The sequence below is a fragment of the Apium graveolens genome, chromosome 3, assembly GCF_009905375.1.
Source record: "Apium graveolens cultivar Ventura chromosome 3, ASM990537v1, whole genome shotgun sequence".
Classification (NCBI taxonomy): domain Eukaryota; kingdom Viridiplantae; phylum Streptophyta; class Magnoliopsida; order Apiales; family Apiaceae; genus Apium; species Apium graveolens.
Window position 1 is genome coordinate 281,399,159 of NC_133649.1, and position 22,746 is coordinate 281,421,904.

The 22,746-nt window shown below is 32.5% G+C and overlaps 1 protein-coding gene across 1 annotated transcript; it reads left to right on the top strand.

Moving 5' to 3' along the window:
- The first annotated feature begins 18,666 nt into the window (after positions 1–18,666).
- On the top strand, positions 18,667–21,296 carry LOC141713460 (putative cinnamyl alcohol dehydrogenase 6). Its single transcript, XM_074516890.1, has 6 exons — positions 18,667–19,014; positions 19,125–19,238; positions 19,419–19,646; positions 20,344–20,632; positions 20,729–20,882; positions 20,983–21,296. Exons 1-6 carry the CDS (start codon positions 18,920–18,922, stop codon positions 21,174–21,176), a joined length of 1,074 nt encoding a protein of 357 aa, XP_074372991.1. The 5' UTR covers positions 18,667–18,919; the 3' UTR covers positions 21,177–21,296.
- The last annotated feature ends 1,450 nt before the right edge of the window (positions 21,297–22,746 follow it).

Genomic DNA, 22,746 nt, shown 5'->3' on the forward strand with positions numbered 1-22,746 from the left:
GACCAAACCGAATTTATATGATTTTCAGATCTGAAATCAAAGCTAAAGTACTGGAGTATCTTTAAGAACAAAGATGTTCTTTTCAATTAGTGTAGTTTACTGGTTAAATATAAGTGATAATTATATATCATATCTAAATTCTGCACAAGAAGTAGATTTCACAAACTCATATTTTTATACCAGAAAACATAGAAATTGTTAAAGTCAGATTTGACTTTGTTCCTGCATAGATTGGTTAGTCAATTTAAGAGAAAACTTGTAGTACAAGTATGATAGGGTATGCAACACCAGAAGTAACAGAATGCAGATTATATTACATGGAACAAAAGTGTTTATATCAATCAGTGTGGTTGACTGATTAAATAGAACAAAGTTCTACACCTGTGTTAAGAGATTACAAAGCATAGAGAGTGCATACACTCCATCAAATCCAACCAAAGTTAAACAATAATTTAAGATTACAAACCACCAAACAACACAAAGTCTTTTAAGTTACAAATACATCAGACAATAACAAAATAGGTACATAACAGCAAGTACCAGCACAACATCACATAGCAGACCTCATCAAACAGCAGAATCAGGCAAACTTAACCAATCACATTTCCATCAATATCACAGACATGGATTAAATCAGGCAGATTATCAATCAATTAACCTCTAGCTCCCATACCTACTTCTTCTAACTCATGAATCATTGCAGTGTTCTCACTCAAAGGGACTTGATAAGAATTGACAATTTCTTGATCAGACATGCAATTTGTTCCTAGTGTAGATGCAACTAGGTTTTCTAAATATCCAATCCTATATTTACAAGATGCAGTGATACCCTCTAGTTCTCCTACCTTTTCCTTAACCTCGTCAGTTTCAGTTTTTACTCTCTTAAGTTCCATTTTTAGTTCATTAAACATGGCCTTGACAGACTCAAATTTAGAGAAAAAGACATCTTCCTCTCTGATAAACTGAGGAATGACAACTGGAGTGACCTCTTGAGGTTCACAGTGCATCAGGGGCACTTATGGCCTAAAATGGTCATTGGTGATTTGGGAATCAGCCAGATTTGCAAAGATTTCAGGCATTGGAATATTGCAGATTTCAAAGAAAAAAGTAATTAACATACCATATGGCATATAATCAACAAGATGAGCATTTATCATGTTCAAGAGAATGACATAGGAGATACTGAAATTGATTTTGTTATTGAAAATCATATGCATGATTTTTATATCAAAGAAGTCAAAATACTTGCTCTGATTAGGTTTAGACATAACATTAGACCTAATAATGAGAGCAAGGTGTTGGAAAGTGCTAGTAAAGTGTTTAAAGTGAATACCACAATTGACATCACAGAGACCATCAAGCACATCAGACTTACAAAACATACCTACCATTAGTTCAAATTCAGACTTGTTAAATACAAGCAGAGAAAATATGTCCTCACATGGCAACTCACACAGATGAAGAGGTAAATGCAGTGCTCTATTGATGCTCTTGTTATCTACATAGATAACTTTCTTATTCACTGTAGTAGTGAAATGCAAGATGCCCTCTACCCCTTTAATATGTTCATGTTGCAATAAAATTCCCCCATGAGATAAATGAAATACTGTTTTCCTAGATTGTATATTAAACCATCCCATTTAGCCCTTTTAATGATGAACTCCACTTCACCTTTAACATCCACACAAGTGCCAGGTTGGACATTTTTTATGAGCTCAAGTAACTTTTTGGAGTTTGATGGGTTAGATAGTTTTGGTGGTGGAGGTTTTGGTTTGTTCATGTTTGGGCTTGGGTTTGGTTCTTGTCTGAGATTGGCTTTTCTGGTATAGACTTTTGGTTGTAAAGGTTTAGTTGGTCTAGGGTTAGGGGAATGAGGGTTCTGAAATAATCTGCTTTGGTAGAAAGGAATGGTGTGATTTTTGTATCCCTTCCTGAGTTGTTTAGGTGGAAAGTATCTATTATGATAGTGTTTAGGATGTGAAGATTGAACAGTTTTAAAGGAAGAGGTTTTGTGATGGTGAAACTAATTTTTCTCCATATCTTCAAGAAGGTATGGATTTTCAATCAGTGGTCTGGGCTTGGGGTAATAGGGATTGGCATTTGGGTTCATGTTGCAAGTGAAGTGGAGTAATGCAAGTGACATGTGTTTGTGTGTGTATGCAGCAAATGTAAATATAAGTATATATGCATACACATAGCACATAATTCAATATTATTTAGGAAAATAATTTTCTGTAAAATAACTTTTACTGTTCATGAATAGTGCTTTTCATTAAATGCAGTTTGTAGAATTTTGATATGCAGATGTATGGTTTACATGATTCCAAATTCTAGGTATAAGTATAGTGCAGCTAAAGTATGATGCTTGATAGCTGACATATGCAAATAGTGACAGATAGTACCAAATAATACTGTTTTAGTATTGTTAGAAATACAGAAAGTACACAGATTTGGGAGAATGTGTGACATAAAGGTGAAATGGAGCTCACTCTATATCATAGGACCTAGCAAGTGACAAACAATGCATTTAAGAATGTTCAGTGTTTGAGAAAAGATCAGTGCAGAAAGGTTGTCCCTTTTCCCAAATAATTTAATTTTTGAAAACTTTTGAGTTTTAATAAAGAATGTGACATTCATTTTTTTGGGCAGATTGTGTTAAATGAGATGCAACACATAGAATAATATGCATATTTAACACAGAACAATGCATCTATATTAATGCACACTCAGTTTCATTTAGTTCAAACAACATTCAAAGTCATACACTTCACAGAACAATCAGATTACAATTAACACCAGATATAACACATTAACTGCATTGAATTTAACTGAATTTTCACCTAGAATTCTAAGTGGCCATTGATCACAGCAGTGATCCAGATACATAGATGCTCAAGGCTCCCCTACCAGGTCTTTCTGTGAGGGCGGTGTGTGCTTGTGAGTCTTTAACTTTTAATTAACTTATGCTCTTTATCAAAAAGCACATTATGCCAAGTCAAACTCATAAACATAGTGTATAATATCAGAAGCATATATAGGTTCATGTACACAGATAATTATACCAGCAAGATGCAATTCAAAGAATCAAGTAACATTTAATCACAGTTGATGACCTTTATATAATTCCTGACAGATACAAAGTAGTTTTCTGAAATTACTTTTATTGATTTATTAAAGATATTAGTTAAAGAATACTAGCATACACCAAAATATTTTAGCAATTGCTTTAATAATTAGATCAGTTTGTTCTCTATACTAATAACATTTGATGGACTTAATTATACACAACCAAATACCTTCACATGGATTCAGCAAAGATAAACAACAGTCATAAGACATAAACATATTTGACATTAAAAGAGAAACACAGTGTTAATGCCTATATCAGTTGAATCCTAGAAGTAAAGTGGATATTGATTATCAAATAGCACATAAATCAAGAATTCTGACTTATCTTTAGAAACTGATTTTAAACAAGATAAGCCTGTTAATCCTAATCAATTCCAGTGATTTATCAAGTTTATAACATAAAATCATTTCAACTTTATCACACATCAGTTGCTTCATTAGACTTAAGCAGATTAACTTTTCATGTTAAATTATACATATAGCACATATATGTAATCTAAATTAAATCAACCACATTGTCTTTTTACAATCATAAACAAGGAATCAGTTCTCATAAAGTTACATATTTAATTTATGTTAAGGATTTATCATATTATATAAGTTGTAAACTATAAGGAAGCAGATAAGCAATTGATATTCATAGTTTGTTCATTTCTCAAGCTATTTATCTTAAAAGGTATACAAATAGCACATTCAAAATGTAGATTCAGTCAAACCAGTCAACTTCTCACATTAATACTTTCTAGATTATTACAGAAAATCCAAGAAAGTGACTGTTTCAATTGGATAGTACTTTAATTAATTAAGTAAAAGATTAGATACACATTTTGTTAATCTCATTTGTACTACCAGATCAAATTCCAACTTATAACATTAAATCAGTCAAGTTTTTAACAGATACCCCTCCCCCTTTTTTAAGATTAAATCATTAAACTCACAACTGACAACAATCAAGCATGTATCAATTAACTATCAAAGTTTTGTTTTCACAACATACTTCACAAAATGCATTCGATCAATTATTTTCTTAACAGAGAGATTTGTCAAATAATCAAATCAACATATCATTTATACATTCAACCCAATCACTTTTACAAACTCGATGTTCTGTTTATACAGAAATAGATTAAACTGTAAATAAATAAGATACACACAGTTTCAGACTTACTTTTACTTTAAATCAAATAGAGAAGTTCATAAGAATCACAGTATCACATTAGGGTTTATCAGTACCAATACAAAACACACAAAGTTAGGGTCAATTTCTTAACTTTATCTGTCACTTAGCCAAGTGGATAGATCTTACCTGGTTGACTCAGTCGCGGACTGAGTCAACCTCCGAGTTTTGCGAGTTTCAAGTCGCATGCAGTCATTTTATCCATCCGTTTCATCGTATTACATTTTTCTCCGTCTTCTCCTGTAATTAAACTCAAAGAAGATGTTAGGGTTTTGAATCACACATAGGTATGAACATATAAGTATTAAAATCAATCAATCTAATGTTCGATTTGATGATTCTCGTTCGATTTATATATATAAATCGTCGATTTTTATCATCGAAAATCGCTTTATTTTTACCAACCCAAACCCAAAAGTTCATTAATCGTTCAATCGATTGATGATTACTGAAAGATATAGCTTTAAATTGTGATAATTCTTAATCAATTTCATCGAAACATGAAGAAATTTGATAGAGAATTAGTATTTAGGGTCTGACAGAAGAGAGAACTGATGCGGTGAGAGAGAAAGAGAATTAGGTTTAGAGAGATAGAGACGAGTGCACTGTTACAAACAGTGTTAGAGTATATATATTTTAAAGATTGAACGGCTAGGATTGATCTAATTTATGAATTAATGGCCAGGATTGTAAGGTTCGTGGTGTATTGGGCTTAATAAACATGAAAATGGGCTGGGCTTATTCTGGGTTTAATTTTGAACAATAAATATATTTTTATGTAGAATATATATGGGCTCAGGTAGTGAATTGGGCCGGATAGGTTTTGGGCTGGTCACAATAAAAATTGATCCAGAAAATATAATATTTTTATAAAAAGTATTTTTCAAAATATAATAATACTATTTATATTTTTTTGATAAGAATGTTTTTGGACTATATAAAATATGGGCCTTAAATTCTTGTTGGGCTGATCCAAAACAAATATTTCAGAATATATATATATATATGTTTGTAAAAATGTTTTTCCAAAATAACATATATTTATATATTTATCTGTAAGTAAATTTATGAAAATAATTATATATATTCAAGATGTAAAAAGAATAATATAAAATTTATTTATATGAGAGTGACTTTTAATTATTTAAAAATCTCATGGAATAATAAATTTTTACTCGATTAAGTTTATTTTCCTGGTTAATCTGGGCTATTTAAGTTATCATAACCCGATCAATAAATTTCTTTATTGATGAATATGAGTTTTAGACAAACTTAATAACTTGATCGGGAAATTATCCTTATTAATGAGATTACTTTATAACTCTCTTTATATAAACCATTATTTCACATATTCCAACATTCCTAAATCCAAGCGGAGTTTAATGAATCTTTCAGAATTTAATGATTTTATGAATATGTCAGCGAGATTGATCTCAGTATTAATATGAGTCATTTTTATATCGCCTTTATTGACATGATCACGTAAAAAATGATATCTTACATCTATATGTTTAGATCTAGAATGTAATATGGGATTCTTGCTAAGATCAATAGTACTCGTATTATCACATAAGATTGAGATCACATCAAATTCTATATTATAGTGAGCCAGTGTTTGCTTCATCTATAATATTTGAGCACAACACTTTGCAGCTGCTATATAATCAGCCTCGGTTGTTGAGATGGATACGAAATTTTGTTTTTTTGAAAACCAAGAAACTAAACATCCACCTAGAAACTGACAAGTGCCACTAGTACTTTTTATGTCGACTAAATGCCCGGCATAGTCCGAATCAGAAAAATATACTAAGTCAAATGGTATTCCTTTTGGATACCAAAGACCAACATCAGTGGTTCCTTTAAGATATCTCGATATCCTTTTTACCACGGATAAATGAGATTCTTTCAGTGCTACTTGAAACCTAGCACACTTACAAACACTATATTGAATATCGGGATGACTTGCAATTATATAAAGCAAGCTACCGGTCATTCCTCGATATTTCTTTGTGTCTATGGGAATTTCTTTTATATCTTCCATTAATTTATCGGATGTAGATATAGGAGTAAAGATGGGTTTGGCATTATCCATTTCAAATTTTTTCAACATCTCCTTACAATACTTGGATTGAGAGATATGGATGCCTTCATCAGATTGCCTTATTTGCAATCCCAAAAAGAAGTTTAATTCTCCCATCATACTCATATCGAATTGTTTACTCATATTTTCAGAGAATTCTTTACATAGTGCATCATTTATTGAGCCAAATATGATGTCATCTACGTATATTTGTAGGAGCAATATATCATCTTTTTATTGCCTCGTAAATAAGGTTTTATCGGCCGTTCTCATCTTAAATTTATTGTCTAGTAGGAACTTGCTCAACCTTTCATACCATGCTCTTGGGGTTTGTTTTAAGCCATATAGAGCTTTATATAATTTATAGTCATAGTCGGGATGTGTTGTATTTTCAAACCCGGGAGGTTGTTTCACATATACTTCTTCTTCCAAAATCCCGTTTAAGAATGCAGATTTCACATCCATTTGATAGAATTTGAAATTTTTATGACAAGTATAAGCCAATAGCATTCGAATTGATTCAATTCTTTCTACCGGTGCATATGTTTCATCAAAGTCTATGCCTTCCATTTGGGTATATCCTTGTGCAACTAATCTTGCTTTATTTCAAACTACCATTCCATTTTCATCTAATTTATTTGGAAATACCCATTTTGTACCAATTATGGAAGTATCATGAGGCCTAGGGACAAGTTCCCACACTTTACTACGAGTAAATTGGAGCAATTCATCTTGCATAGCAGAAATCCAATCCTCGTCTAATAAAGCCTCTTTCGCGGTCTTAGGTTCTATTTGAGATAGAAAACTAAGATGATTCACAATGTTTTGAACTTGTGACCGTGTTTGAACTCCCTTCCTTAAGTCACCAAGCACATTATCTAATGGATGACTTTTTATAGTGGGAATTGCTTTAGGAACTTCATCTTCCTTTTCGTCCAATTCTAATGGATTTTTATGTATGGGAGTCCCGAGATCCATATTTTTGAATTGTCGAATAACCTTTTCAATATCATCTTGTTTAACATTTTCTTGGTCAACAAGATCTTTATATTTCACCGGTGGTTTACTTTCATCAAAAGTGGCATTCATAGATTCTTCCACCACAAGCGATTTGAGGTTGAACACTCGGTAAGCTTTACTATTGTTCGAGTATCCAAGAAATATACCTTCATTTGATTTAGGATCAAACTTCGTAAGGTACTCTTTTAAATTTAATATGAAGCACTTGCTTCCGAATACTCGAAAGTAGCTTAGTTTCGGAGTTTTTCCAAAATATAGCTCGTAAGGAGTCTTTTGTTTTATAGGTCATAGCAAAACCTGATTAAGAATATGGCAAGCGGTTGATATAGCCTCGGCCCAAAAATATTTAGGTCGAAGATATTCATTTAGCATTGTGCTAGCCATTTCTTGGAGTATTCTATTTTTCCGTTCAACTACTCTGTTGGATTGTGGAGTGTATGGAGCGGAAAAATTATGTGTGATGCCATGTTCATCACAAAAGTTGGTGAAACTAGAATTCTCAAATTCTTTACCATGATCAGTCCTTATATAGACTATGGTTTTATTTTTTTGATTTTGAATCCTTTTACATAAAGATGAGAAGGATTCAAAAGCATCACTTTTGGCTTTGAGAAATTCAGTCCATGTAAATCGTGAATAATCATCCACAACTACCAATGTATATGAGCAACCTCTGAGACTTTGTATTGGAACCGGACCAATAAGATCCATATGTAGTAGCTTGAGAGGTCTCGAGGTAGATACCATAAACTTTGCTTTGTGAGATGCTCGAATTTGTTTACCAACTTCACAAGCTTCACAAGTATAATCTTTATGATAGTTTAGTTTTGGTATACCTCGGACATGGTCTTTAGTTGATATATTATTTATCAACTTCATGTTGGCATGTCCTAATCTTCGATGCCATAGCCATGGATCATCATTTATAGTGATTAGGCATACGTTCACTTGCTTGCTCATGTCACATGTATAAACATTTTTATTTCTAGGGCAAGTGAGAACCAACTTTCCAAATTTATCTAATATAGAACAATGAGTAGTGTAGAAAATTATCTTGTAATCATTTTCGCATAATTGACTAATGGAGAGAAGATTTTACTTTAATCCGGTGACCAATTGAACATTGGAAATTTTAACTTTCCCATTTCCGATATCTATGTTGCCGATAATGTTTCCTTTACTACTATCACCAAATGTTACGCTCCCTGCGGTAACCTTTTTAATGTTGTTTAAGAGTGACTTATTATCAATCATATGTCTTGAACATCCACTATTAAAGTACCATATATCTTGTTTCACAGCAAGACAAACCTACAACCATGATTAGTTAAATTTATAGGTATCCATTTGTCTTGAGGGTCCTGGGGTTAGTACATCATATATAACTTTGATTTATGAAAGAATCAAGGCATGGTATAATTATCATTTGGCATATAAATATTTTTAGATGCATACGACCTAGTTTGAGGTTGATAACACCTAGATCTATCATGAAATTTTGATGGAGCATGATAAACATTATATCTATTATTAGCATGGTGAGTAGCATAAGCATTTCTACTAAGAGGTTGTTGCCTTTTAAATGCATTAATATTTACATGGTATTGTGTGTTTCTATTATGAAACATAGTAGGTTGATGAGGCCATTGTTGCCTTGGATTTTTATGTTCCATATTTTTGTAAGGCATATATTTATCATCTTTCTTGTATGATTCCTTGCGAATCCATACATGCTTCCCCTTAATTTCACCATTCTTGAATTTGCAATATTGAATGGTATATCTCATTTTATTGTAATAAGAACATTTATTAGATGGTGATTCGGGTGAAGTCTTTATTGGTGATACAAATCTCCGAGTATTTCCTTTAGGAAGAGAATTCTTATTATATCCTAAACCTTCATGATTGTATGAGGTTTTTGTATGAACCATTTGATCCAACATCTTATTGCCTTTTGTAAATCTTTGAATGACTTCTTCAAGATTTTCATTTTCTTTCTTTAAGGAATCAATCTTGTTATTAAGGATTCTTTCTTAAACCTTAACTTGAGCTATGAGTTTATAATTTTCTTCGTTTAACCTTAGAGCTTCACCTTTAAGCTCATTGGTTTCTAATAGCTCCTTTTCTTTATCAAGATTGTCTTTATAGGATGTTTCTTTTTCTTGAACATTTGATTCATTTAGAATATTTAAGTTCAATAGATCAACGTGAAGTTTACAAATATTATCATTCAATTGTATCTTTTCACGTTCCATCTCTTCGTCTTTGAGAATTAATGATATATTCTCCGTCTCAAGATTGAGTATATTTTCTTGAAGTTTATTTACCTCAATCTTGATGAGATGGTTTTGATCTTTTAGAGATGTAATCTCATTCTCATCTTGGACTTTTGAGTCCATCATCCGAGTATATTCTTTATTTTGAGTATGATGAATTTCCTCGATTTTCATCTTCTCGGACCATAGCAAATGAAACCTTTGTTCAACATCTTTATATTTATTTTTATAACTTACTACAAGTTCAATTAAATCATGCTTATTCATATCTCTGAGGGATAAATTAGATTCATCTAATAAAGATTTAATTGAGACAGAGTTAGATGTTTGAAAGGCATATGTCATAGCCTACTCGTTTATTCGAGTATTTAACTCAACTCAAATAAGAATGTAATAAGTAAATAGTGGATCTATCATCAGAGAGATCTCACAAAGTAACATCTGTCAAAGAATAAAGAAACATTATTCATCTGCAGACTTGAAGATTCACTGGAAGAAGTTCAAGAATTTGATCATGCCTCAGTGATATAAATCAAGATCGTGGATTTAATCAAGTGACAGAGATCTCGTCAGGGTATCATTTATTACAAGGATTCAATCAGAATATCAAAGTCAAGACATGAAGAAACGTCACGGAAGTTAGTCACTCATGAACCAGACAGTACATCGAGTGTCAGCATTGAAGTGGCGGAATTGATTCATAAGTCTCAGTGACTTTCAGAAGATTGTCAGAAGAATGGATGCTGCTCAGGGTTAGTATTAATTCTCTATTAATTAATTAAGTCATATAATTTAATTAAGAAAATAAATTATATCTGCAAAGATTAATTTATTGATTAATTGAATTAAATTGATTAATTAATTTAGAATTAATATTAAGGATTTACAAGATTTTAATTGGTTTAAAATCTGCTTAAATTCAGCAAGACAATTCATTTGAACTAGTATGACAATCGGTATGACAATTGATAGTCTTACCGAAAGTCATGCCAATACATTTAATTGTCTTATTAGAATTTCTGTTTAGATTAAAATCTGTTATTAATTCAGCAAGACAATTTATTTGAACTAATATGACAATCGGTATGATAATCAATAGTCATACCGAAAGTCTTGCTAGCTCATTTTAATTGTCTTGCTAGTTGTAAATTTTGTCATACCGAAAGTCTTGCTGGCCAAAGAGATTGTCATGCCAGTACATGTTTACATTCGGCTGTTTGATAAAAAGAAGCAGAAGTCTATTATTTCACTAGCAATCAGACAGAACACAAACTCAAGAACAAAAGAAAAAGGAGCAGAAAAATATTTCATCTCATCTGCAACTTCAAGATCAATTTCTAGATTGTAAAGTTAAATCCAATCAACTAGAAAAACTTATCTTGTTCTTGTGTATCAATCTAGCGGATTAAAATCCCTAGAACTTAATCTCAAATCGCATTTAGCATTTGATCTTTTAATTACAAAAATAGAAAAAGTTCATGTCGAATTTATTCTAGATTTGTAATAATTGATTTGAGATTAATCCCTTGTAACCGATACCGTAGTTGTAACACCTTTCAAGTTTAATAAAAGTTTTATTTAACTTGAATTTTGTTTCACAATTTTATTCCGCATTTTATTCGACTAAACGGTATTGTTTGCATTCAACCCCCCCTTCTACAAACAAATTGGGACCTAACAATGTTACCTCTTGATTTGAAGAGGAGATTTCCGTTGAGGTAGTTTCATCTCCGAGAGCCATTAAGCATAGATTGACCACTTCTTCACTAGCTTCCGGAGCTTCTTTATCTTCACTTAGATCCCAACCATTTTCGTCCATGAGACTTCGTCCCTTTGAAAGTTTAGGACATTCTCTTTTATAATGACCGGGTTGTTTACACTCGAAACATACATCTTGTGTTTCCTCCGAAGATGAATCTTTAGGTTTTGAAGGAGTGTAAACAGGATGGTTTGTAGAGGCATTGGCATTACTATAGGTATTTATATTTTGATTGTCTTTGCCTTTATTGTAGCTCGTTGATGGATAATTACTCTTATAGTTGGAAGAATAATTTTGAGAGTAATTTGGCCTTCCGTTAGAGTTAAAAACTCTTTGTTGATTATTTGATTTTATGAAGCCTTTTTCGTATCTTTGAGCTTTGCTTTGAAACACACGATGAAGTTGTCTCGTGAGTAGAGCAATTTCACTCTCATCGAGATTTTGGAGTTCCTCGTTTAACTCTTCGTCACTTTCATCTTCATCAATTAATATGGCCTTTAGAGCCATATTTTTCTTTTTATCCTCCACTTTTGGAGCAACCTTTTCCGGATTATTATCTTCTTCTTAAGCACGAAGATTTCCGAATAGGTTATCAATCTTATACTCATTTAAGTTGTGCATCTCATTTATAGTAGTGACTTTAACCTTCCAACTAGGAGGTAGAGATTTGAGCACTCTTCTATTCTTTTTATTTTGGTTATAATTCTTTCCAAGTTGAGATAACTCATCGATAATACGAGTAAATCTTGTTTCCATATCGATGATATTTTCTCCTTATTGGAGTTTAAAGTTCTCGTATTCTTGGATCAATGTATCCATCCGAGAATATTTTATATGTATGGTTCCTTCATAGGTTACCACTAATTTGTTCCACATCTCTTGTACCGACTTGCAATTATTTACTCTTTTATATTCTTTTTCTGCAAGTGCACTTGTGAGAACCATTTCTGCCTTTGAGGCTATATTCATTTTGGCTTCTTCCTCTAAGTTGTATTCACTTACCTTCTTTTCGACGATGATGTCATCGATAGTTTTGGTAGGAATGCGAACACCATTTTCGATAGCCATCCAAACTTTGACTTCTTGAGATCTAGAATAAATGCGAAACCTCATTTTCCATGTTGCAAATTTGGTGCCATCAAATAGAGGAGGTCGTGATCTAGATAGACCTTCACCACATCCAACGGGATTAATATACGCCATTCTGGATCACTTTTTGTTGTGTCTGTGAATCTGCAAATCATTTAACAAACACCTTAAAAAGCACCACTCTGATACCAATTGTAAGGTCCCGTAAGAGGTCTATTTTAAGTTAGAAGGGGGTTGAATAGATTAATTACCAATTTAAAAATTGTTATGGCGTTTTAAGATAATGTATCCCTTTTTAAAGCTTTACCGAATGGTTATGCAGTTTATATGTGCGGAAAAATAAAGTTCAAGGAAAGAAAATACCACACGATAATTTTATCCAGGTTCGCAATGGCGCAACCTCTAGTAGATTCGTTCACCCCTACTCCAGTCCCCGAGCTCCTCTCCCGAAATCGGGATTTTCCCTTATAATAAACTCGCTCCTTTAGTAGGCGGAGAAGCCTTTACACCCTTACAAGTATTTGTCTTGGTGTGTAATACAAGGGTCACCACCTCAAAATAAATTGAATACCTACACAACTTATCTTAGACAAAAACTCCCCGCTATTTCTTCAAAGTTGTTGTAGAACCTTTGTGTGGACTTGGCTTCCTTAGCTTTTGTCGGTCTTGGATCTTAGTGATCCGGTCTTGGGTCTTTCCTCTTCCTCACGGTGCGAAGAATACTAACTCCCCGTTAGTACGTCTAGGACTTGGGTCTTAGAACGAGAATCACCTCATGTCACTTCACCTCACTACAAAACTAATAAGACAATCCACGAAACAAAATAAGTAAAGAAAGATTTGTTTTGAACTAGTATGTTACGGTACTAGCCCACAAATAGTATAGTATTCAAATAAGAATATTAAAACTAAATAAGAATACTTGACTTAAGATAATTAAATGGTAGTCCAAGTATTTTTATAATTACTCCTTTATAGATTAAATGATGTTGTGTAGTAATAAGAGAAGTCTTTTATATAACGCAGTTATAGCTTATGACTTCTTTAGTATTCTTCTTATTTTGATTACTTATTTATAAATCGAATAATACTTTAGTTACAATCTCGGAATTGTAATTTATCATTTACGCTCGTAGGCTTAAGAATTTTAATATACTTCTGTTTTGACAATTATGTAGTCAAAGTATACTTTTAACTTCAAGCACTTGTATAAGTTTTATGAGTCTTAGCCAAGATCCAAATAAGAGAAGTGCAAGTAATTGGCGTAAGATCGTGCTTTTAAGTTTGGATGAATAATTACGAGTAGTTTATACATATCGAATAAGAACCCCACGGAACACTGAAAGATGTTAGAAGGGGCTTATACGATATGTCTCGTAATTGTTTATATACGTGATATGTGTTAGCCAAGATCCAACTAAAGAGCGTGAAATTAATTGGCTAACTCATAGATTTGATCCGTCTTTAAATAAAGGATGATTACGAAGTGTTTATAGATCGAGTTATAATCCCTCGGAACACTAAAGATGTTAGAAGGGATTAAACTATGCTTCGTAATATTTTATGTGCACGATATTTGTTAGCCAAGATCCAATTAAATAGCGTGAAAATAATTGGCTAACTCGTGAACTTAATCTGTTTTGATATTTGACAAATTACGAAGAGTTTATAGATCGAGTTATAATCCCTCGGAACACTAAAGATGTTAGAAGGGATTAAACTATGCTTCGTAATTATTTTATGTGCACGAATATTTGTTAGCCAAGATCCAATTAAAGAGCGTGAAAATAATTGGCTAACTCGTGAACTTGTGTCAAATTTAAATCTCACTCTTGGAGATTAAGTACTTATCTTTATAGATCTTCTTGATGAAATGATTTTTTAAAGATCAAGTACTTATTCGAATTCCGAGTTCGAATCTTAGTTCTCTTTTCCCTTGAGAAATTTCTTTATAAAAGGTCTTGTATTAGAGCTTAAGATGAAGTAGAGAAGTTAAGTACAAAGCTCAAATAAAAAGAACTCAAATAAGAAGCTAAAAGTTACCACTTTTGAAGAACGGTCGAAAAAGTTCGCCGGAAAAATTCGTCGGAGGTTCGGCCGGATTTTGGCACTTTGGTCGAACTTGGGCAGCCCTTCGGGAGGCCGGGAAGTGGTAGTGGATGAGCTCACTTGGTGGGATAAAGCTTGGTTGGGTGAAGTTAAGATTGGGTTTCAAAAACCTTGTATATATGTAAGTATATATAAAAGAGAGAGAATATTTTTTAGAAGAAGTGTGTGTATAGAATTTGAAAGAGATGAAGAGAAACACTTCTTGAAAAAATCCCAGCAACTTTGTGGCTCTTTAGCTTGAAGAAAATGGGTTGGGGTGGGGGTTTATTTATAGGAGAAGTTGGGTGGATTGAATGGTGGAGATTTGAGAAAAATGGATGGTGGATGATGTATGTCACTTGGATTGATAACATGGAAAGCAAAGTGTGTTTCTTTGCAACTTGCCATATGAGACAAATAACTTTATGGGTTCAAAAACTCAGCTGATATATTTGAATATTTATATTTTTTTTCTTTTAATCATTATTTAATCACTTAATTAAGGATTAAAGACCATTAATTTCGAATTTGAAACCAAAACTTGGCTCATTATTCAAAAAATACTGGAAAAACATCGTCACATTCTACGTTTAGTAAATTTAAATTAAAAACGCTGCGAAAGTATCTTACCAATAATATGAAAAATTTAATATCTTATGTTAAAATAAATTAATGTGTTTGATGTCTTTATAAGATTAAGTCAATTTATTTTTTGTATTAAAATTATTAACTTCACTAGTAGCGCATTATTATTTTTGGGATTTGTCCCGATTTTAAAAATATTCGAAATTTGATATGAGATCTCACGATATTTGTTAAAACTAAGATGAAATATAAAATCAATTTATTTTTTATTTTTCATTTTAAAAAATAGTTTTTTCAAATGAATTCTTTTAGATAAGTAATATTCATTGATTAAGATAATATTTTACAAATATTTTGAATTATTTTTAATATTTTAAATTATTCAAATAAAAGTTATATCTATACTATATTGTAGCATTTGATTCAAGGCATTTTATACAATATAAAATATATACTGTTCATTAATTTGAAGGAATTATCCAATTCAACTGATATTTATAAAACTTTATCGAATTGAAAAAATTTAATTTTAGGAGAATAGTATACAATGTTATCAAATTATTATATGAACAAATATTAAAGTTGTAATGAAATTAAATAACGATATTTTACAAAAAAAATTTAAATTCTTGAAAAAAAATCATGAATATCAATAATAAGTCTTTACAATATATAATTTATTTTTATTTTACAACCATGATTGATACTCGGTTGCGTAAAAATAGATATGAATTATTTGTCAGTGATAATTTGAATATCATATATAAATTATCGTAATTTGTTTATTACATAATTTTAATTTTTGAATAATTTAGATGCATGTTATTTAATTAATCAATTGTCTCACTAGATGTTAATAATGATTATACATGTACATAAATCAGATATTTAGCATATACATAATTGAAATCACCGTAATTTACTAAGAAATGTAGCATACGATAATTTACATATTGACACACACATACAACTTAATCTTACTTTGTTAACAGGAGTGCAAATAAAAAACTAACATGTTTCCCCATACATATATACGTTGAACTTCAAAAACTAATATTTTTCATAAAATCAACTTTTATATTAGCAATACTGTAAATTTTACATTATTGTATATTATAATTGCAAGTCATTTTGACTTCAGTTATGCATTTTTTTATCTTTTTAAATTGAGTAAGTTAATTGTAAGTTAGTAGTGAACTCGATAATAATTAGACCAGTACATATAGTTTATTTAAATAAAATTTAAAATTTTTGGTCAACTCTGTATTCAACATATATGTTAATATTTAGTTTTTTCTTTGTAAACATACTAATGGCATTTTACAAATTAAGTTTAATCGTTTCATTTTAAACGTACACTGACTATCGTGTTTATGTTGATTCATTAAATACAAATTATACAACACAAATAAGAATATATATATATATATAATACATAATGAGCTATATTGGAAACGTTGTGTAATTTGCGTATGAAAATAATACACGTTCATAAACAATCAACTTATATTTGATATAAATTAGATATTGTACAACAATTATAAATAAGAAAACAAATAAGAACATTATAATTACATGATGTATAAGACATTTGTACACACTCATTTTTCTAGGATCATCCCCAACTTTTATTATTTCTCGTTGATTTTAGTCCTTTCATTAAATATCATTTCATTCTCCCCACGAAAAAAACATAATAATTTTGAATGAAAATGCTATGAATTTCAACAACAAAAGTAAAAAGCCATTTCAAGTGAAGACTTTGCGCAACAAACACACTTGCACTCTCATATGAAACAAAAACAAGTAAACCATATCTGAACCCCTTAAATTTTTAGTTTAGTTAAATATGTATATTTAAATTATACAAAAATTAAAAATGACCCACCTTAATTTTTGCCAAAAAAAGATTGTACACTACTTAAAATTTTTTGATGTAAAAATCTTTATATTAGGGCAACATTTATAAATGAAAGGTATATATTTTTTGTTTAAAAAAATTATGAGTTACAAATGAAAGTAGAAGTTAAGAATATATGACAAAAAAGGATAGAAGTAGATATTGAACTAGCATTTATACTTAAACCACATATTTCTTTATTAGCTTTTGATTAAAATTCTATCCTTCAGAATTTGATCAAATACGTCTTCTAATCACTTAAATGCCAGGTTTTTAAGTATACAGTTGACACAAGAACCAAAGTTGATTTTCAAAATTTGAATGGTATTCTTGACCTCGTTCAAAATATGGTTGAAAAATACAATGATAAGGGTGTTATTCGGTCCGGACGAGCCGAGTTTCCAGCCGGGTGTAATTCGAGCTAGGTTTAATTGAGTCGAGCTCGCTCGTTTAGTTAAACGAGGCTAAACCTCTTCCCGACTCTACCCGACTCGTTAATTTTCACGAGTTTTAGCGAGCCGGGCGAGCCGGCTCGTTCAATTTTATACTAAATCGAGCATAAAACGCTACCTGAATTCGGCTCGTTTAATTTCACGAGTCAAGTTAAGCCGGCTTGTTTAATTAAACGAGCTGAAACCTTTACCCAGACTCGAGCTTGTTTACGAAACGAGCCGAGCCGAGACCAGTAAAACGAGTGCGAGCTGCCCAGATCTTATTACAACCTTACACAAAAAAAATTGAATATCCTTGAGTTTATATGTTGGTAAAATCGTCAGTGATTCTAACGGTTACAAATGCAACAATTAAGAGAGAATTTTCAGGAGAAAATATTTTTAATAATGTAATATATAAGATCGTATTTTTGATTTTTTCGAGCCGAGCTCGAGCTTATTTTAAGCCGAACACGAGGAGAACATGTCAAAAGCTCGGCTCGAGCTCGTTAAAAAAAAAAAATTCGACCCCCTTATATTCGAAGCTGGATCCGCCACTGTCGATAGCCACTCGTTCCGAAAATTGATATTAAAATAAACCTGGCCAACTGAGGCATTTCAAGTTGTTGATACATATTGCCGATGATGAGAGAAGTTGCCAAATATTAAAGATGTTGCGAAAGAGGAGATGTTGTTATTCCATATTTACTCATGTTCTAACAAACAATCAACCAACCAATATGAACATTTATGTATACACAGTACACACCAATATATATTTCTTTTTGTTTTCTTTTTGAATCTCTTCCACATCTGATGAATCAGATACAAATACCTACCAGCTACTACACGGATATCCAGTTTAAAATATATAAATCTATAAGAGTAAATTTTATTAAAAGAAAAAAACAGAGAATGAAGGGTAAATTGCTACAAATTTTATTCCAACTGCCAACTGCATGTTATTAAGGAACACACCTTCTACACCTTCTACATTAGGTAATAACATGTGTTGTTCTTTAAGAGATATAGTAAGTAAGGTAACACAGAGTCATTTACATTTCCGGGGACCAAGTTTTGTAGTTACTCCATTTCAAAATATATGTTGGGATGAGACCGCCGTGATCATAAATTAAAACGTGACGAATATCACATCAAGTCATTCAAGAAAAAATTTGGGAATGGACTGGGGTACCTATCACTACCCTAAAAAACATATTTGATTAATATTCCGATTAGATTTTGTCAAAATCTAAATTTATGAAGAGGCCGCTCCACTCACAGGGTGTATAAATACAAATCAATGCTAGCTGCTTAGACAGTGGTACTGGACACACATACACCTACTGTCTGAAAAATTTTATCAGCAAGTTAAGTAGATAATAATGACACAAACAACTCTGAATCACACACAGACTGTTTCTGGCTGGGCAGCACATGATGCATCCGGCATAATCACTCCTTACGTCTTCAAACGCAGGTACCCAGCTTCACTCATCCAACTACGGTTAAATTTGTTACAATTTTCAGTTAGTGCAAGTAAATCTGACACTCTATATGAACTAATGATTATTATAATGTTGTTTACAGAGAAAATGGTGAGAATGATGTAACCATTGAGATCTTGTACTGTGGAATATGCCACACTGATATTCACCATGTCAAGAATGATTGGGGTATCACCATGTATCCGGTAGTTCCAGGGTACGTAGTGGTTTAATAACATAAGATCCAGTTAGGACCTTTCTCTGACACCTTAAGGTTTTACATGAACTGGTTACTTAACAGTAATCTGGTCCATATAATGTAGCATAACCAGGTTGTTTTTGTTTTGGCGAAAATGCTGATGAAATATAATGCTTGTTTTTATCTGTTTATACATAGGCATGAAATCACAGGGTTGATAACAAAGGTGGGAAGCAATGTGAGCAAGTTTAAAATAGGAGATAGAGTTGGAGTGGGGTGTTTAGCAGCGTCGTGTCTGAGGTGCGATTTCTGTAAACAAGAGGAGGAGAATTACTGCGACGAGATTCAGTTGACATACAATGGCATTTTCTGGGACGGTAGCATCACCTACGGTGGCTACTCCAAGATGCTTGTTGCTGATCATCGGTAATATTCAATTCACTGATTATGACCTTGACCACGACTAATTTGTATTATATGTCACATTCCCAACCTATTAGTGATATCCCAATTGCGTTAATTAATTGAGATTAGTGTTAAAAATACTATCACAGGGACCAATGTCGGTAGACTAGTGTACTTTTATACAATAAGCCCGAGGAAGTGTGTCAGCATCTATTTGTTTAGATGTCCTCCCAATATAATTATGTTAATGGTCACGTCACATTCAGTAAGACAAAAAATGATAGCTAAAGAAATTATCGATCCCTAATCAGACAATATTGTTCAAGATTCTTCGAGCTTACTGTAGACTTCAAAACAAGATGAATTAGAGTACACATTAATAGAAGTTTTAAGAGTTCCATGTTATCTTATAAATAATTTATAAGTTGAAAATTTGTATACATTTATCAACTTATAAGCTCCTTGCCAACTAATACTCGTATACTCCAGTCCGTGGTTATGATTATCAACCACCACAAGAGTTATGTACTTATGTTAGCAATTTCAAATGGTATAGATCCATAAAAAGAGAGTGTTCTTTGGTTCTTTAGATTTTCTCTTACATGTTATGCACTTACAGAGTTACAGTAATTGCTTGAAAATTGTATTTTTAAATTTGAAATATTATGTAATACACAAATTTGGCATATTTTATTTAAGTATTGCACTCGCTATGTAGATTTGTGGTGAAGGTGCCAGAAAGCCTTCCAATGGATGCAGCAGCACCGCTCTTGTGTGCAGGAATTACAGTATATAGCCCCTTCAAGGACCACAATTTGCTCGACTCGCCAGGAAAGAAAATAGGCATCGTTGGGTTGGGCGGGCTTGGTCACGTTGCTATCAAATTTGGGAAGGCATTTGGTCACCATGTCACTGTTATCAGCACATCTCCTTCGAAAGAAAAGGAGGCTAGAGAGCGTTTGGGTGCTGACGATTTTATCATCAGCACTGATCCTCAACAGATGCAGGTTTGTGCCTTTAATCCAATCCATGCCAAATGCCAAATTTGCAAAAGGTTAAGCATTGTAGTTTGTAGCTAATTAAAATTTGTAAAATGTTTGAAGTCCAAGTTCAGGACACTCGATTTCATATTGGACACAGTCTCAGCTCATCACTCGCTTGGACCAACTTTAGAGCTGCTGAAAGTTAAAGGGACTCTAATGCTTGTAGGTGCTCCTGATAAGCCTGTGGACCTTCCTGCTTTCCCAATGATATTCGGTAAGGGTCTGCCAGTTAAACATTATTTACTGTATTACACTCTCCTCGTTAAGGATAATCTTATGGTAAAATTGATCATGTCGTATACTAAAAATGGCAGGGAAAAGAGCAGTGAAGGGTAGCATGACCGGAAGCATGAAAGAGACACAGGAAATGCTGGATGTTTGTGCCAAGCACAACATCAGGTGTGATATCGAAGTTGTCAAATCTGATCAAATCAACGAAGCTCTTGACCGTCTTGCTAGGAACGATGTCAAGTATCGTTTTGTCATTGACATTGCTGGAAAACCATAGTTTTCATCAGGCTCTGGCACCAACATTAAAAACAAGACATTCAGAAGTTCTCTGCTTAATTGACATTTCTAATTATGTATGGATCTATCGATTTCCTAATAATTTAATAAATTTTATATATGCGTTTGATCTTGTCATATGTTGTCATTGTGTGCTTCAACCTTCCGAGGCAAAGATAAACGTATAACAAGGTAAGATGCCGAGCTAGCCTTATGACAGTTATGTCGTCCGGGCTTGGGAAAGGTTGTGTGGAAGGATTACTTTTAAAAATTATTACTATTATGCGAAAAATACTGATCAACAATGATCATTTTGACAAATTTAAAGATTTCAGTTTTGCCAGTTCATAATACCAAAATACTGTGTTACCTGCTGTAGATGACTTGCACCACATCCACATCTATGTTTTGTATATTAATACATGACACATTGCGTACGCTCATATCGCCAAGAGTTAGTCGCTTTGTTCTTGTTTCAAATTTCACTGCAGAGACAGATGACAGAACAATTTTTCTATTTTAAGAACAGGAGTTGAGCTATGTTTCGCACACTTGATAGATAAGGAACCGCGCAAATTCCAATAGGACTCGCTCTAAAAATTATAAACTGAAAATAACATTTCTGAATTTTTAATACCAGTATAGTTTTAGTATTAGTGATCTGTGGTGAGGGAATTTTGGATTGAGGAGTCTTGCTTTAATGAGCAATTGGACGAGCTTGAAGAACATTTATACTTGTGTTTTCTTACCATAAACAGATCAAAAGTTTTAGTTATGCACGAGCTAATGCATGGTGCCACTAGAACCAAAATGTGATTGGTACTTGATGATGCTTTCAGACAAGTTTCTAGAGTTGAATCCTCTTTTGACATTTGCATCAGTACTTCAGTTCAAAAGGTACTCTATCCCCCCTCTTGCTCTGTAGTTTTTTCTTTTTTCAGTCTCTAGTTATTTAAACCTTAACCAGCATTCATAATTTCAATAATTATGCGAGACATTTTCTTAACAAGTTTTGTTCATGACATCTCCCTTGGTGAATTCGACAACTGCTAAAATTTTGACCCGCTCCCAAGCGACAAGCCCAGACTCCTTGCGCATCCCAAAATATGCAGATATTCGTCCGTTCCCAAAAAGACATGTTGCCTGTATAGGTTCTGAAGTGATATACTTAACATACAGGCTCTGAAACATAACATATATGTTTTCTGCGACAGGTAGTAGATCTACAGCAGGTTGTTTAAATTTTTTAATCGTCTGTTGAGTCGAGCAATTAAAATAGTGCTGCCCCTTCTATAAGGTGACAAACTGATGTTTGAGTGGCATGGCATCTTGTTAATAACTTCACTTCTCGTGCTACTAAACTCCAGGAACAAAGTTTATCCCTCCATCTTAAGTTAAGATTCTCTGTTTAAAAAAGCATATCGCATGTATGCAGAACCTACATATGAATTAGCACTTGCCAACTTTATTAAGTAACATGGTCTCTGTCTGAACAGAGCATCTATAATTTTATTATATGAAAGAAGAATAAGGGAATAAAGAAAAACAGAAGGAAAAAGGAACCAGTAATC

Bases quoted from the DNA above. Each gene is read 5' to 3' on its own strand.
- LOC141713460 (XM_074516890.1), top strand. From the start codon at position 18,920: ATGACACAAACAACTCTGAATCACACACAGACTGTTTCTGGCTGGGCA. The intron at 20,633-20,728 runs GTTTGTGCCTTT...AAATGTTTGAAG, and splicing joins CTGATCCTCAACAGATGCAG to TCCAAGTTCAGGACACTCGA. The intron at 20,883-20,982 runs GTAAGGGTCTGC...TAAAAATGGCAG, and splicing joins TGCTTTCCCAATGATATTCG to GGAAAAGAGCAGTGAAGGGT.